Source organism: Colias croceus, chromosome 24 (assembly GCF_905220415.1).
Source record: "Colias croceus chromosome 24, ilColCroc2.1".
Lineage (NCBI taxonomy): Eukaryota > Metazoa > Arthropoda > Insecta > Lepidoptera > Pieridae > Colias > Colias croceus.
The window spans coordinates 4,850,226-4,865,588 of NC_059560.1; the positions used below are offsets into that span (position 1 = coordinate 4,850,226).

Here is a 15,363-nt window from a genome sequence, read left to right on the forward strand (position 1 = left end):
TCTATGATTTTTCAACGATCCATTTCATGTACACGAATTGCGTAGGTATTATATTTTTGTGTTATTTTATTTTATTTTTCATTATATTTAACTAAACAATACTGTTTTTGATTTATAAGCTTAGGATGTTACATTTTTATATTTTTGGCAATAATGCCGCCATAAAAGAAAAATATTATGCACTAAAATTATTTTGGAGTTTTAAACATAAAATACGTAATTCGGAACACGATGAAGTGTCACAGGAATCATCATAGCTGAAAAGGACTATAAGGGGTCTCATCTCAGGTGCTGGCGTAGGTAGCGCTTTTGACACACACCGCTACATCTTTCAATCATAAATATTACATTTTTATTACATAATTTTAAATTTTAAATGAATTAGATAATTTAAACTTTTTCAATAAAGATTTTTATACTTTTATACTTTATACTTTTATAAACAAATAAATGTACCTATCCTATCCCTTTTTCCCTTGCGGCATCACTCGTGGACGACTGGACCGATTTCGATAATACTCATTTCGACGTGCTCGTTATTGTCAGGAGATGGATCTTATGAAAGAAAAACTCAAGTAATTTTAGCCATAAAATGCGAAAAAATAGATTGACACTTTTCGCATAGACAGTGCAACGTCTGTCGGGTCAGCTAGTAGGTACATAGTAATTATGAAAAATAGTCACGCTATGCAGTCTGTGTTTCTGTATGCTTAGATCTTTAAAATTATGTATCAAATTTTGATGAAATTTTAGATAGAATGATTCAAGAGGAAGGTTTAAATCTATTATGTTTTAGACAAAGCGGGCGTAGCCGCGGGCTTCAAGCTACAATATTAAGCATGGGACAACTCTAAAAATGCTTTAGTATTCTTTTGTTGTTGATTCCAAAATATTTGACTGCGTTGAGCCGTAGAAAATTTCATTTTTTATCATCAACTACATAACTATGAAACTTTCAGACTGAGGTTGCTAATGGAGAAAGATCTTTAATCGATTCACAATCACAGTAGTTAGTGTTCCGCAGGGATCTATGTTTGGTCCCTTTTTGTTCTTGGTAAATAGTATACTTATATAAATAATCTTCGTTATTATTTGCAGGACAAGTTAGGTATGTTTTATCTGCATTCTATTCGATTCATGTTGGGTTCATCTTAAGTTTCACTGAAAATAGTTATTTTAGTCTTCATTAACCGTATCAGCTTCGAATATGAAGTAAGAATTTAAGAAGTAGGAAATCCGAATCTGCAAAAGCAGTATCTAAAGATAAAACGAATTTCCCTGTCGTTCAGACTAGTGTACCTTTTAAGCAAAAATGAAAGGTAAATTTCGGATTTTTTTTTTATATAAATCTACAAATTGAATATTTCTACGCAATACATAAACACTCCCATTATTCACTCATAATAAAATTAACTCTCAATAAGAAGATAACACCAATACAAAGACGTAAGTCGTAACTATTGCAATACCAATTTATCCATTCTTGCCATGTCCCAGTATATAGCACTGCAAATCCGTGCACTTAAACAAATTGCACCCACCAATAGATTCAATGATAAAATTGCTCAAATTCTATTCATAACAACATATATCCTGTGCATAGATTAATCGTCTGCGGGTCAATTACCACTATATTGTGACCCACTGCATCCTATCACTTTAAAGTGTGATAGATCAAATTATGATGGTTATTCGACCCGTATAGATCACTTAAGTTAATAAAACTCCCCTTGCTATTAAATTTAATAGTGTATGAAAGGGCCTCAAACGGCTCTTCCTGTGCAAACGGAAGACGCCGATTGGCTCAATTGAGAGCTCTATTCACCAATCAGTGATAAGCTGTAGCTATGATAGTTTGCTTCGTAATTTGAATTTTAAATTTAGAATTTGATGTCAATAGTTCTTAGTGCGGTATAATTTTTACCTATTTATTTTTAAACGGCGATAAGTGGAGGGATCAATAAAATAATAAATTATGATAAACATTATATTTATAACAGCTTTATAAAAATAAAAATATCTTTACTTACATTTTATATGATGACTACATTTTGTATTAAGTATATAAGATACATTTGAGACTGCAGGTAATATTATAAACTAAATAAAGTTGAATCATTCGGGTATAACCACCACCATCGTAACAAAAGTATAAATAAATACATATTCAATTGAACAGTCTATAAAAATAAACAAATAAACATTCTTAAAACAAAAACATAAGTACAACATACAATATTTCATACAAGTTTACCTCACGACAATGACGTTACAAGATTCTGGAACGTTCTAGAATGTTCTAGAACTTTTCTACGCGAGTCTCGAGTGTTCCAATGTTTTCAATCTCGCTGTGTATGACGTCACCGGGCTTCAAGTACTCGGGCGGAGAGCGGTACATGCCCACGCCTCCAGGAGTGCCCGTTAGCAAAATATCACCGGGATATAATGTCATTACGCTGAAATTCAAGGATAGTTTAGTGTTAATATAATGTTGTCAGATTTAAAAAAATCTTGTAAAAAAAATATCTATGTGTAATTTGTACTTATTGTTTTATGAATAAAAAAGTAGCTTGATTGATCTTGTCCGTTATAGGTCGTACGCTTTTAAAAAGTTTTACAAATGACTATGTCCGCGATACTGCATCTTATAGTAAAATATTTTTTCCGTAAAAATTGGTCAACTTTTATAACAACATTAACTATTAGCATTTTCAAAAAGTCGCAAATTTAATAAAAAATAACCCTGCTCAGAAATTCAGAATTGAAGCCAAATTGTTATTTGAACGATTTAAAATGAATATGACAATACAAAGAAAACAATTTGTAATTTAATATAGCAAAAAACATATTATACACACAAACACTTACGATGTTAGCCTCTCAATGACATCAGGTATCTTATGTACCAGTTGGTCAGTCCTGCTGGATTGTTTAAGCACGCCATTAATAGAACATTTGATTGCTAAGTTCTGTGGGTCTTTCACTTCATCAGCTGTCGCGATACATGGACCGATGGGACAGAAGGTGTCCATTGACTGAAGAAAAAAGGTGCCTTCTTAATCTTAATAAAAATATATATTTATGTGTTATAGAACATAATAGTTATTGTACGAAAATGTTATACTTAGTCCTATTTAGAAATTTAAACAAGAAAATACTATAGTCCTCTTTGTTTTAAATGTATCTAGATGTTTGATATAGATCACCACAATATCTTTGATATTACAGGAGTAATTTATTTATTTCACAATCCTCTTATAAAACTTCCAAATTCATTTTTTTTATTTAATACAATACCTACATATTTAAAAAATTTCCTTCTTACCTTCCCAAGCAAGAACTGTCCTCCATTTTTTGCCTTCTGCCAGTCCCGACCGCTGATATCTTGAGCGACTGTATAACCCAAAATATAATCGAACGCGTTCGCTGCCTTTACCCTACTCGCTGTTTTACCTATCACCAATGCTAGTTCTACCTCCCAGTCTACTTTCTGAAACAAAATGGTGTCTTTTAATATTTCGTGATGTTAGAAAAGAATTGAATCGTACAAACGCTTTCCCGCTTAAAATTCTCAACCGATTTTGATGAAATTTAGCACAGACAATCTTTAGACCCTGAGAAATAACATAGGCTTTTATTGCGAAATATGTACCATGGGCGAAGCCGGACCGCTAGTTAATAATTATAAGGGGGTAAAACTCAATAGACACTGATATAGAATTTTTTTTTTTTATGTTAGCCAGAAGGGCTTCTACATTTTAACGCGGACGCGGGGGCGAACTGAAGGTTCACCCTGGTAGCGACATGCACAAGGGCGTCCCCCCTTGACGGGGATCTCGAACCTCGGCTTAGGCTGTCGCTTGAGTGGAGGAGGCCAGAAGGGCCCTAATCGGACGGGACTGATATAGAAGAGTTGAAAGATTTTTTATGTGTACATAAATCGTCTCAAACAGAATAGAGCATCCCCGTCACTTAAAAAGAAAAACTATGAAACTAAATGTTAATTGGTTTGATAAAATAAAAAACAAGGCAAATAAAGAGCATCAAATATCAATACCTACTATAGTTTTATACTACAGATTGAAATGTAACGAAAAAAAAAAGCCTTTTCCATGGATAAATCCTCACTAATACTGAAATTCTGATAAGTTAAGTTGTTCATTAAATTCTTCATCTTGCACAAAATTTTGTTAATCAAGGTAACTAAAATTTTGGAACAAAGTTATCCCAGAATACAATTTAATATCTACTATTAGGTTTTTTTTTTTTTTGTTTTTTTATTGCATGTCGTTTCAAAAACGTATTTTAAATATTAATGAGGTTCACAGTTTGTGCTTAACTTTGTTTCCTTTAATTTAAAATGTTATCAAGACGAAGTAGTTACCTATTTATTTTAAAAATAGTTTACAATTCGTCTGAAGAATATTGAAATCAATAGTTCGATGGGTAGACTAGATAGACGACTATAAGACTGGAATATTTAAAATTATAAAATTTGTTATATTCATATTATTCCGAGACATAGCATATATACATGAGGTTTTCTAGATAAGTACATTGATTTTATTGTGTACCTACTAATTAGATAGATTGAAGTATCAAGATTATTTTATTAGTGTTATTTAAAATTTCTCCTAAAATATTTTTCTTCGATTTGCCTTATTTTTGTTTTAAACCAGTGTTAGGTACTTACGAATAAGGGGTCAATAAAACTATGGACAATAAATTCAATTTATTAAATAAACTCATATTACCTATTTCTTATATATTTGTTTTCGTACACGTACATTATTAATTATATAACTAGATATGTATATTCTCGTAATAGGTATAATAAAAACACATTTATAAATATTTAAATCTAGTTTATTATTTTCAAACACAATTTTATCAATTACAAGTACTGTACCTACAATAAATACTATATCTAAACATAATTTACAGTTTGCTAGAAGTGCATATTTGTCATCGCTGATTCTAATGTAATTCCTTACGATGCAATTTATTCTGGAACGTTCTAGAACTTTACTACGCGAGTCTCGAGTATTCCAATGTTTTCGATTTCGCTGTGTATGACGTCACCGGGCTTCAAGTATTCGGGCGGCGATCGGTAAGTACCCACACCTCCTGGAGTACCCGTTAGCAAAATGTCACCTGGATATAGCGTCATTACACTGGAAATTATAAATTTAATACAGAATATAAAGAATAAATGCACCTAAAATAATTAAAGAAACATAATGTTAAGGTAAACGTACACATAGCACTGTGAGAAACTTTCAACAATATTTTATTCACATCTACCCACATTCAACGGAAAGTTAATGTTTAATTGATAAAACGTTAGTTTACAAACATACTTTACATGTTACATACATGTTCAGAATACAACATCCATCCTCTATTAAATACTTACGAAGTCAATCTCTCAATAACTTCAGGTATCCCATGTATAAGTTGGTTAGTATTACTCGACTGCTTTAATACCCCATTTACTGAACATTTAACTGCTAAGTTCTGGGGATCGCCTATTTCATCGACCGTTGTGATACATGGCCCGATGGGACAGAATGAGTCCATAGTCTGTGAAATTGATTGAATTATAGAAGATGTGTCCTGAATAATGAAACTCTATTAAGAATCTTTTGCGAATTCTCAATCTCTAGCTCAAAATAATATTTTGTTTATGTTTTTAGAGCTTATATTTTATAGCTGATTATGTTTGATAAGTAATATATTATTTAGCATACAACATTAGTAAAGCAATTTAATCATGGAATCTACAAAGTATTTTTTGGACGACGAATTCTTTTAATTCTTCCTCGAAAGGGTATATGGTAGGATGATGGTAGGTATGATAATAACTTGTTTTTTCTTCTTTCTAAATAACGTTAAATTTACTCCCATAACTACATTTTCTTACCTTTGCAAGCAAAACCTGTCCACCATTCTTAGTTAGCCAGTCCCTTGCAGTGATGTCTTGAGCTATAGTGAAGCCTAATAAGTAGTCATAGGCATTTTCTGCCTTCACATTTGATGCTGTCTTGCCTATGACCGCTACAAATTCTATTTCCCAATCTACGTTCTAAAAATAAAAACTAAATTATATTTTTGTATTGTATAACTTCATGATGCCCAATGCAAGGCAATGCATGCAAATGGACTAAGCACGTAACGACATGGGTTGATTATTTATCTAAGAATTCATGACTTGACTAACATGACGAATAGCCCAAACATGCGTTAAAATAACGACTAACTATCAATATTTTACAGGACAGTACAATCAAAATAGTGACATGTAAAAAGTTCTTTATGTTTTACCATGTTTTAATATCTAGTTTTTTCGTGAAAGAGTAACAAACATACACATACACATCCATTCTCACAAACTTTCGCATTTATAATATTAGTAGGATGTGATAAGCACTAAGCATGGAACATAATTATTATTATTTCTTATTGTATGAAGTTTATTATTGAAAATGGTACTCTATTATACCTACCTATTATGTTATACTACGCCATGCTAAATAGTAAATACAATGTTAATTTTACTTACCTTGGTTTAACAAATGTGTTCATCAAAGGCCATACACAAAAAGAAGAAGAAGAGGAAGAACTTCGTACATTTCAAAATTATAATGAAGATTTTTTTATATTTTAGACCACTACCCCGAAAATAGGAAAGCAGTTCGTTTTTTTATTTAATAAGCAGCACATCACAAAAAATCGAAACAAAATGACTAGGCGTTCAATTAAATAAAATAAAGTTTCATACCCTCGTGTACCTGCAGGATTTAAAAAGGGGATATATTTTATTGAAATATTATTAAACATGCTTTGCAAATATTCTTAGTGTAAATAAATAACAGAATCAGCAGATATGTTCAGAAGGTCAGTTAAAGAGCAGCGTCTTATGAAACACAGTGACGTCAGCCCGCATAAGCACAATTATTTCATCCCGTGCCCACCTACACTCGATGAATTACCGGCTCAATTTGCCTCAATGATTGACCCCAATTTGTAGACCTGCAGGTCACACGAGATCTGATTCATTATTGTATTTTTGGATTTTTATCCTGGTTCCGTACGTTGTACGTACATTAGATAGGTAAGTTATATGCAAGTTAATTATTTTTTATTAATTTAACAATTAGCGGTTACGACGAACTTATTTAAATTTTAACATCTATGCATTGTTTTATTAGATCTTAATAAAACAAATATATCTAACAGTGTAAGTTTGGAAGGATGTAGGTAGGTAAAATTTGAGGGACATTTATGTACCGAGCTGGATCCAAGATCCACGCGATTGTTTTTATAGGTTTTTCACAGATATTTCCATATTTAGAGTGGAAAAAAATTGAATAAATAGGATTTTAATTGTTCTGAATTACAACTAGTGGTGTAACTAACACGACGGATATGGTAGGCAGAAACATCGTATTACATTTTGCGTAATCAATAATCACGCTATGATGTATGAAAAAAATTCACACCAAACAACTATTTTATCAGTGATTTGTGATAGTGATGATTCAAGATCTTTAGACATTGTAACTAAAATATCTGATAAGTTGTCTTAGTTCTTATGTATGTAAATTTTAGATAGTTCTGGCAAGTCATGTGATCGCATCGTTATATTTAAAAAAAAAAAATTAAAAACTGTAAACCTAATCGACTCGTTTTTAAATACAGAGTTTCTTGCCGACTCTTCTTTCCGAACCATTGGTAAATGGTTATATTATGATGATTCAAGTTCTTCGAGAAGAAGTCTCTTTAATAAATAAATGTTATAGTTTGAATACTATTCTATTGTCTCAGATCGACACCCATAAACCAAAATGCAGAGGTCTTGGTTTTAATCCCGGTTGGAAACTAAACTTACGACGTTGCCATTCAAGATATTATTTTTTGTATGAGTGGACAGATATATAAATATTAAATAGTATTAAATTACATAACAACACATTGTAATTCACAATGAATATGCTTATTTTCGACCTTCATAGTGATTCCTTACGCTTTATATACCATATTCTTACTAGTAAAATAGAAACATTGAATTTTTATTTTAAAGCATTAAAATGAATATTGTTTTCTTTTTAGTATAGCAAAAAATTCAATCATGAGGCGGGATTCGAACCCACATATTACACCATCCTTATTCCCGAACCTGTAGAAATCTAATGTATAAAATTCTGATGTTGCAGTGTTTGTAGTTAAACTCCGAAACAACCTGACCAATTCTAGTGAAATATGCACATTGGGCAGGTCTGATAATCTATTTTTCATGCTCATAAGAAATAAAAGTAAGGCAGAACAACATTAGTAAAAATATAAAATAAAATATGCTCTTACATCAGTGACATCAGTTCTCAGTTTCACAGCATCCGACTGTCCAATCACAGTGCTGGCAAACTTGCCGAATATCATCGGGACTTCCGGTGGTTTTAAGTTTTGTTCCTCGCAATGGTCCTTGTAATTCAAACCGATGCATAGCACTTTATCCATACCCGTTATGGGAGCTTTTAGTAAAACATTTGATAGTGGTTCCTTCACTGGGTTGCTTGAACTTTTGTATGAACTGTAAATAAATATTTTGGTCTATTTCAAACTGTTCAATGAAAAATGTATGTTTTGATTAGTGTGGTTTCTTATAAATGTATTAAATTAGAATTTAAAGTTATATGTTTAGTCTGTGTTGTTATTAATACATCTAAGCAACTGGCAAACATTTTATTTAAAACTAGCGTCCGCCCGCGACTCCGTCCGCGCGGATGTCGGTCTTCGCGGGGATGGTTTATTTCTCCATTTTGAGTAACAATGACAATGACATCTTATAAATACTATTGGACCCAAATACGGCTAGGCCTATAATAATAATACACAACGTGTGTTCGCGGTTCTACAGAACAACGTCTATGGATAAAACTGAAAAAATAAGATTAATTTTTTTCTACATATTTTTCCAGGATAAAAAGTATCCTATTTTACGCCCAGGATAATAAGGTATAATTATACCAAGTTTCATCGAAATCGAACCGTTAGTTTTCACGTGATGCCTTCACATACAGGCAGACAGACAAAAATGTTTTTAATTTTTTTTGGTATCGATCCAGTAACACCCCCTGGTATTTATTTTTTCAATATTTTCAATGTACAGAATTGACCCTTCTACAGATTTATTATATGTATAGATATGGAATATATTAACAGAATACAATACTTGTACTTGTGTCTTGTATGATTCTATAACTACTGTATAATATCAATAAATTGAAATACAAACAGTATAATTGCTAGTTTTAGTTGTGATTATTTCCTACTAGATAATATCTATTTATTGAATGCATAAACATTAAATCAAGTTTCTGATTTCAATCTTTATCAGTGAAGAAAGGGAATAGCAAAACACAGAAGAAATATACATACAAAGAAGCTACATAGAGAAGATACATATACTACCTATTATTATCATGATTTGCATGTATTTATCTTAAATTTTATTACTATGAAAAACAAAACTGTCATTGGATGCTATGTTCAACCTTATCTAAAATTATAACTGGCATGATAATGTTATCATCTTCTCAAAAAGATGTACCTTTGTCCCATAGAGATTATCTTTACACCTAGCTGCGTTTCTTATGGAACTTTATTAAATAAGGATTATATAACAACAAAGATTTTTAAAGAATAATATGATAAGGAAATTGATGCACAAACAAAATAAAATTATGTTTATTGAGCAGTAAAAGAAAACAATAAATAAACATATTATGGTAATGAAAGGTGACTCATTATACACAAAAACTGTACATATCAATGTTTTGCACTAAAAGACGAGTGCAGGTTTTATTGTAAGAGGCAAATATGAAAAATTAAACGGACTTAAGTATCTATATGCTATTTGCTAGACTAGACTAAAAAAATGCACGTGAAATATTCTAGAGCTGGCATATCTTTGAGAGGTAGTTATTGCACACTCTCAGAAAATAATATCACAATAACTACGTACCTAATGTAGTTATTAGGAAATAATTTTTAAGATAAGCAAACTTTTAGATTTTCACACCATATTCCTATATAGTAAAAACTCTTCAAAGTTTATTTCAGTGTACACGTGCATTCATATTTTAGGTAATTTATATTACGACATAAACACACACCTTAAAACCTTGTCAAGTTGTCCTTTCTTCAAAATTTCCAATAAAGTTGTCGGCAAATCAGGTATTGCTTTATTTAAGTCAACCACATTATCTTTATCTAAATACCCAACACGTATTTCACTTGGATTGTTTTTATAGGAAAACTGTACAAATTTCATGTTGGAAACTCTTCCCGCCGAAAATTTTCTAAAACCAAACACTGTTGCCGCTGTCGCGCTATTGACAGTTTTCCTCAAAGTTTGAGGTTTTATATAGCTTATCGAACGCCGAACAAACCACGCGCTGTTCATACTCGAATATATTCAAACGTCACTTCCAGATACACAATTTTATTGCATAAAAAAATTATTTATAGTCCTACAAACTTTTAAAGATATCCACAACAATGTAAAATAAAAAATTACGCAACCGCGTCAATAATATTTCGGTAAGACAGTTGACACTGACAAGTGACATGAATGACAATTTGCCATCTGATACATGACAGATGACATTATGCACATATTTTACATTCCATTTCATCATTTTACAGTTTTATATATTTGCAACTGCAAGTAAAATTATTTCTTTACAAACTAATTACCTATGTAGATACATTTAAAATATTTCCCACACAATTATATTTACTTATACTTTTAAGGGCCGATTTATCAATGCCCAGATAAACAGCTAGATAGACTTTATTCTTCAGTTAACAAAATATTCAATTTTTCAATAGACGAATAGGTCTTATCTATAGAGTAACTACGTTATTTGAGGAATAAATCTATTTGCCGCTCCAACGGCCAGATAGCGACCAGTGCAAACTTAGCACCCCATCTATGGAATTTTGGGTCGAAAATGACCTTGATCGTTAGGTCCCCGTTAGGTCCTTTAAGGTCCCACAATTTTTTCGTTAGGTCCCCTTTAGTTTTTTTTTTAAATAATTTTTTAAATTTTAGGTATAAAAAAATGCAACTTTAGCACCCCATCCATAGAATTTTGGGTCAAAAATGACCTTAATCGATAGGTCTCCGTTAGGTCCTATAAGGTCCCACAATTTTTTCGTTAGGTCCCCTTTAGTTTTTTTTTAATAATTTTTTTTTTTAATATAAGGTATAAAAAAGTTACACTTTAGCACCCCATCCATAGCAAAATTGGCAAATTTTATCAAAATCGTATTCTTTACCGTTAGGTCCGTATAGGCTCATCATTGAAATTGTTGAATTATTTATTTTATTAAAATTATAAAATAATAAAAACCTGCGCATGCGCCTTAGAGCATTAAGGCATGCGCACATCATACATAAACAATGCGAAATTTAAATTGGTATCGTTTCATTTATTAAATTTAAATCAATAAATAAATCTATACTAGTCACGTCCAAAAGATGAAACTGGCTTTTTATTTCGAAAATTTATTTGGCAACACTTGACAGTTAACTGTCATTAAAACCTGAGTTGTTGGTGTGTCAAAGCTTGTCAAAGTGATTTTTTTTTCTGCGATTTTAGCTTAGGATTTTAGTGATTTCTAAAAAAAAAATTAAAAAAAATATATTTTTGAAAACTGAGTTGAAAACATGACGAAAACTTTAAACTATGATTAATAAATTTAAAATGAAACAATTTGAAAGAGATGTAGTTTTCAATGAAAAACAAGAGTGTTTACGAGAAATATCTCAATGCATTGTTAAGTGTGACTTGATATTTTGATGCTTTTCATCTTGATTGCATTGCACATTATTATAAGTAGGTATGATTTGTTTAATATTATTATTTTGCATGGATGATACCAGTAATCAAGTTAAAAACCATTCAAGCAACAATATTAAATTGAACGATCTGGTCCGTTCAAAATGTTTAAAGACACAAAATCAGTATCTCGACGAGATTTATTCTTTGACCGAACCATGTTATTCATGTTGAAGAGCAGTACAAAAAAAAACAAGATGGAATAACTGCAGACATGGAAGAGTTAATGATGTCAGAGATAATGATAGTGATTCTTATTCTTTATTCGCGGCTTTTAGATTTAATATGATTATATTGATTAAACAAAATTTAATTGTATTTTATTATGTTTTTTCCACAGATATATAAACATTACTTATATTTGGATGTCTGTGGTTTTTTCTTACTTTCACTAGCTGTTCTTTTTTTTATCTGTATCAGATAACAGTACCAGATTACATATATATAATATTATATAGATGAAGAGGTTGTTAATCTCTCAAAAAAACAAAGCTCGTAATAATAAATTAAAGTATCAAAACTTTATTTCCAACTATAACCTAAGTTACCATAATTATGATGATTGACCCTACGCAGAAACGCCGCGATGACATTCCAGATAGTGTGGCCCTGTGGCCGCTACAAAAAATATATATACACCATAGATTGACACCAAGATTGACACTAATACACTAATAGTTATTTTAAGTCTAGGTTGAAAAGTAGGTTTTTAATAAATAAGCACTCTCAGAACAATAGATTTATTTAATAAATGAAACGATACGATTTTAAATTTCGCGCTGTTTATGTATGATGTGCGCATGCCTTAATGCTCTAAGGCGCATGCGCAGGTTTTTATTATTTTATAATTTTAATAAAATAAATAATTCAACAATTTCAATGATGAGCCTATACGCACCTAACGGTAAAGAATACGATTTTGATAAAATTTGCCAATTTTGCTATGGATGGGGTGCTAAAGTGTAACTTTTTTATACCTAAAATTAAAAAAAAATTATTAAAAAAAAAAACTAAAGAGGACCTAACGAAAAAATTGTGGGACCTTATAGGACCTAACGGAGACCTATCGATTAAGGTCATTTTTGACCCAAAATTCTATGGATGGGGTGCTAAAGTTGCATTTTTTTATACCTAAAATTTAAAAAATTATTAAAAATAAACTAAAGGGGACCTAACGAAAAAATTGTGGGACCTTAAAGGACCTAACGGGGACCTAACGATCAAGGTCATTTTCGACCCAAAATTCCATAGATGGGGTGCTAAGTTTGCACTGGTCAGATAGCGCGCTATTCGACGAATAGGCGTTTGATTTGACAACTGACGCGTCAAATTTGGGATATTTTCGTAATTCGTATGTAATAACATAGAGCGTAGAATTATTACAATAAAGCCTCTTTCTATATAATTATTATCAATTAAAATAATATAGAAATTGATGTTTTTGATAGTACTGATGACCATGCGATTGAAAATTTGCCGGACGCTGCCTTTATGTCGTTTCCATTTTAAAATATATAAATTTAAACACAAATTTAATCAAAACTCTTTACTCGAATCAAAACAATAATCAACAATCATAGAACACAAGATAAACTTAAAATGCACTCCTGACGTGAGTCATAATGACGGTTGTTGGCAAATTACAAGACTTGACTCTATCCCGCTCTAACCTGACTAATTTAATATGTTTGTTTCGCCACTCCGAGAGCAGAGCTGCCAATATGGAAATATTTGGTCAGATAGTAATTATTCATCAATTAAATCACAATTGAAAAATAGGCGAGCCGTTATGAGTTAGATATACAATTGAATAAATCTATTCGAGGGGTAGTTATTAGACTGCTTATCTCGGGATTGAAAAATCGGCCCTAAGTAGAAATACAAGTTAGACAAAATAATTGTAGTATTTAAAATGAAACTTATTAAACATATTTGATTAAAATATAACTTTATAAATTTATTCAAATGCTTTATAAATATTTGAATGCAATATAAAACGTTTGAATGCCATTATACAAAAAAAAAATCGAATTCTATAATATAACTTTATAATGGCAATATAGTTCATACAAATATTTTTCTGAACAGAGACTATGTATGAATTTAAATTATACAATCGGGTTTGAATTGCAATCTAAAGCATTTTAAACAGACTTGGAGACAAGCAATAAATTGCAATTAAATCCGAAACACACATTGAAGAATATGCCATTTAAAACTACTATATTCATAAGTTTAATTTTATGCTAAGTACAATAATAAAACAGAGATTAAGAAAAATCCTAGATTTGATTCACATTATTAGAATAATTATTAATTCTACTGTAACAAGGGTTGAAATAAGTAGATCCATTACCTATGTAACATTTTATTATAACTACTGTTTAAAACTTAAGCAATTAATGATTAGCAGGCTTCTTTCTTGTTATATAAAACTCTTCCCTTGTATGGTATGGTGCATAAGGATCTTCAACATAATACTTGGGTTTCTTCCAAAACTTGGTTACCATTTTATCGAGTAGAGTAGATTGTGTAGAGTTACAGAATACATGTTGCCTCAAACGCCTTCTTTGTGCTAAACTTTTCTTCCACATTTTCTTGTTTCTTCCTACTTTTGTTCTGATCCATCCACCCCAATGTAATCTGAAGAATCTTTTTATTGCAGGCTTTACTGTTTTCCGCTTACCCTTCTTCAGGCTAAATTTGGTTACAGTCCTAACTGGGACTGCTTCGATGTTCCAGCATACATCTAAAATTTGCTTGTTGTTCACCAAATGGGTAGTTGGGGGGCTGACATTGGTTAAAGAAAGATTGGTTTTCATAGATAATGCGGAAAAACAGCGATGTTCATTTGGGATAACTCTGGTAATATTGTAAAAAGGAGTCGTTAAAGGTCTCAGGCCGCGAAGAACTGAAAATAAAGATAACCTCAATTGTCAAGACATACATAAGATAATAATTATGTAATTAATGGAGGAGCACTTGACTAAACAATCATTAAATTACAAATAATAATGAAAAATACCGGAGAATGTGCGGCGAAACATTTTGAATAAATAATCTTTTTATTTACATGAAGATTGAACAATCAAAATTATGCGTAAAATTAGTCGATTGTCAAATGTCATTGTCATTAATCCACAGATAAATTTATCAGTCAAAATACCACATTGGTATTTCCTAAATTACAACGAATTCCAACAAGTGATAACTGCGTTAAAAACAACCGACTTCAAACTTGCACTTGCAAAATTTACAAATACCTACAGACAAAAATGCTCATAAAATAAAAACTACAGGGCCTATTCGAATAAAATTTTTATGGGACCAATTCGACACCATCCCGCATCGAACAAAAAAAGAATCACGTAAATCGGTTCAGAAACCTCGGAGTAATCGGTGTATATACATAAAAAAAAAAAAATATATACCGGCCGAATTGATAACCTCCTCCTTT

At 31.2% G+C, this 15,363-nt stretch overlaps 2 protein-coding genes across 2 annotated transcripts; both read right to left on the minus strand.

The window, feature by feature from the left end:
- Positions 1 to 1,973: 1,973 nt before the first annotated feature.
- Positions 1,974 to 10,563, minus strand: LOC123702840 (fumarylacetoacetate hydrolase domain-containing protein 2-like). The gene is made up of 5 exons (XM_045650656.1): positions 10,176 to 10,563; positions 8,365 to 8,590; positions 3,326 to 3,490; positions 2,869 to 3,035; positions 1,974 to 2,456 (listed from the first exon to the last, which is right to left on the minus strand). The coding sequence occupies exons 1-5, from the start codon at positions 10,463 to 10,465 to the stop codon at positions 2,300 to 2,302; spliced, it is 1,005 nt and encodes a 334-aa protein (XP_045506612.1). The 5' UTR covers positions 10,466 to 10,563; the 3' UTR covers positions 1,974 to 2,299.
- Positions 10,564 to 14,258: 3,695 nt separating this feature from the next.
- On the minus strand, positions 14,259 to 15,040 carry LOC123702736 (39S ribosomal protein L35, mitochondrial). The gene is made up of 2 exons (XM_045650524.1): positions 14,932 to 15,040; positions 14,259 to 14,817 (listed from the first exon to the last, which is right to left on the minus strand). Exons 1-2 carry the CDS (start codon positions 14,951 to 14,953, stop codon positions 14,306 to 14,308), a joined length of 534 nt encoding a protein of 177 aa, XP_045506480.1. The 5' UTR covers positions 14,954 to 15,040; the 3' UTR covers positions 14,259 to 14,305.
- Positions 15,041 to 15,363: the final 323 nt, after the last annotated feature.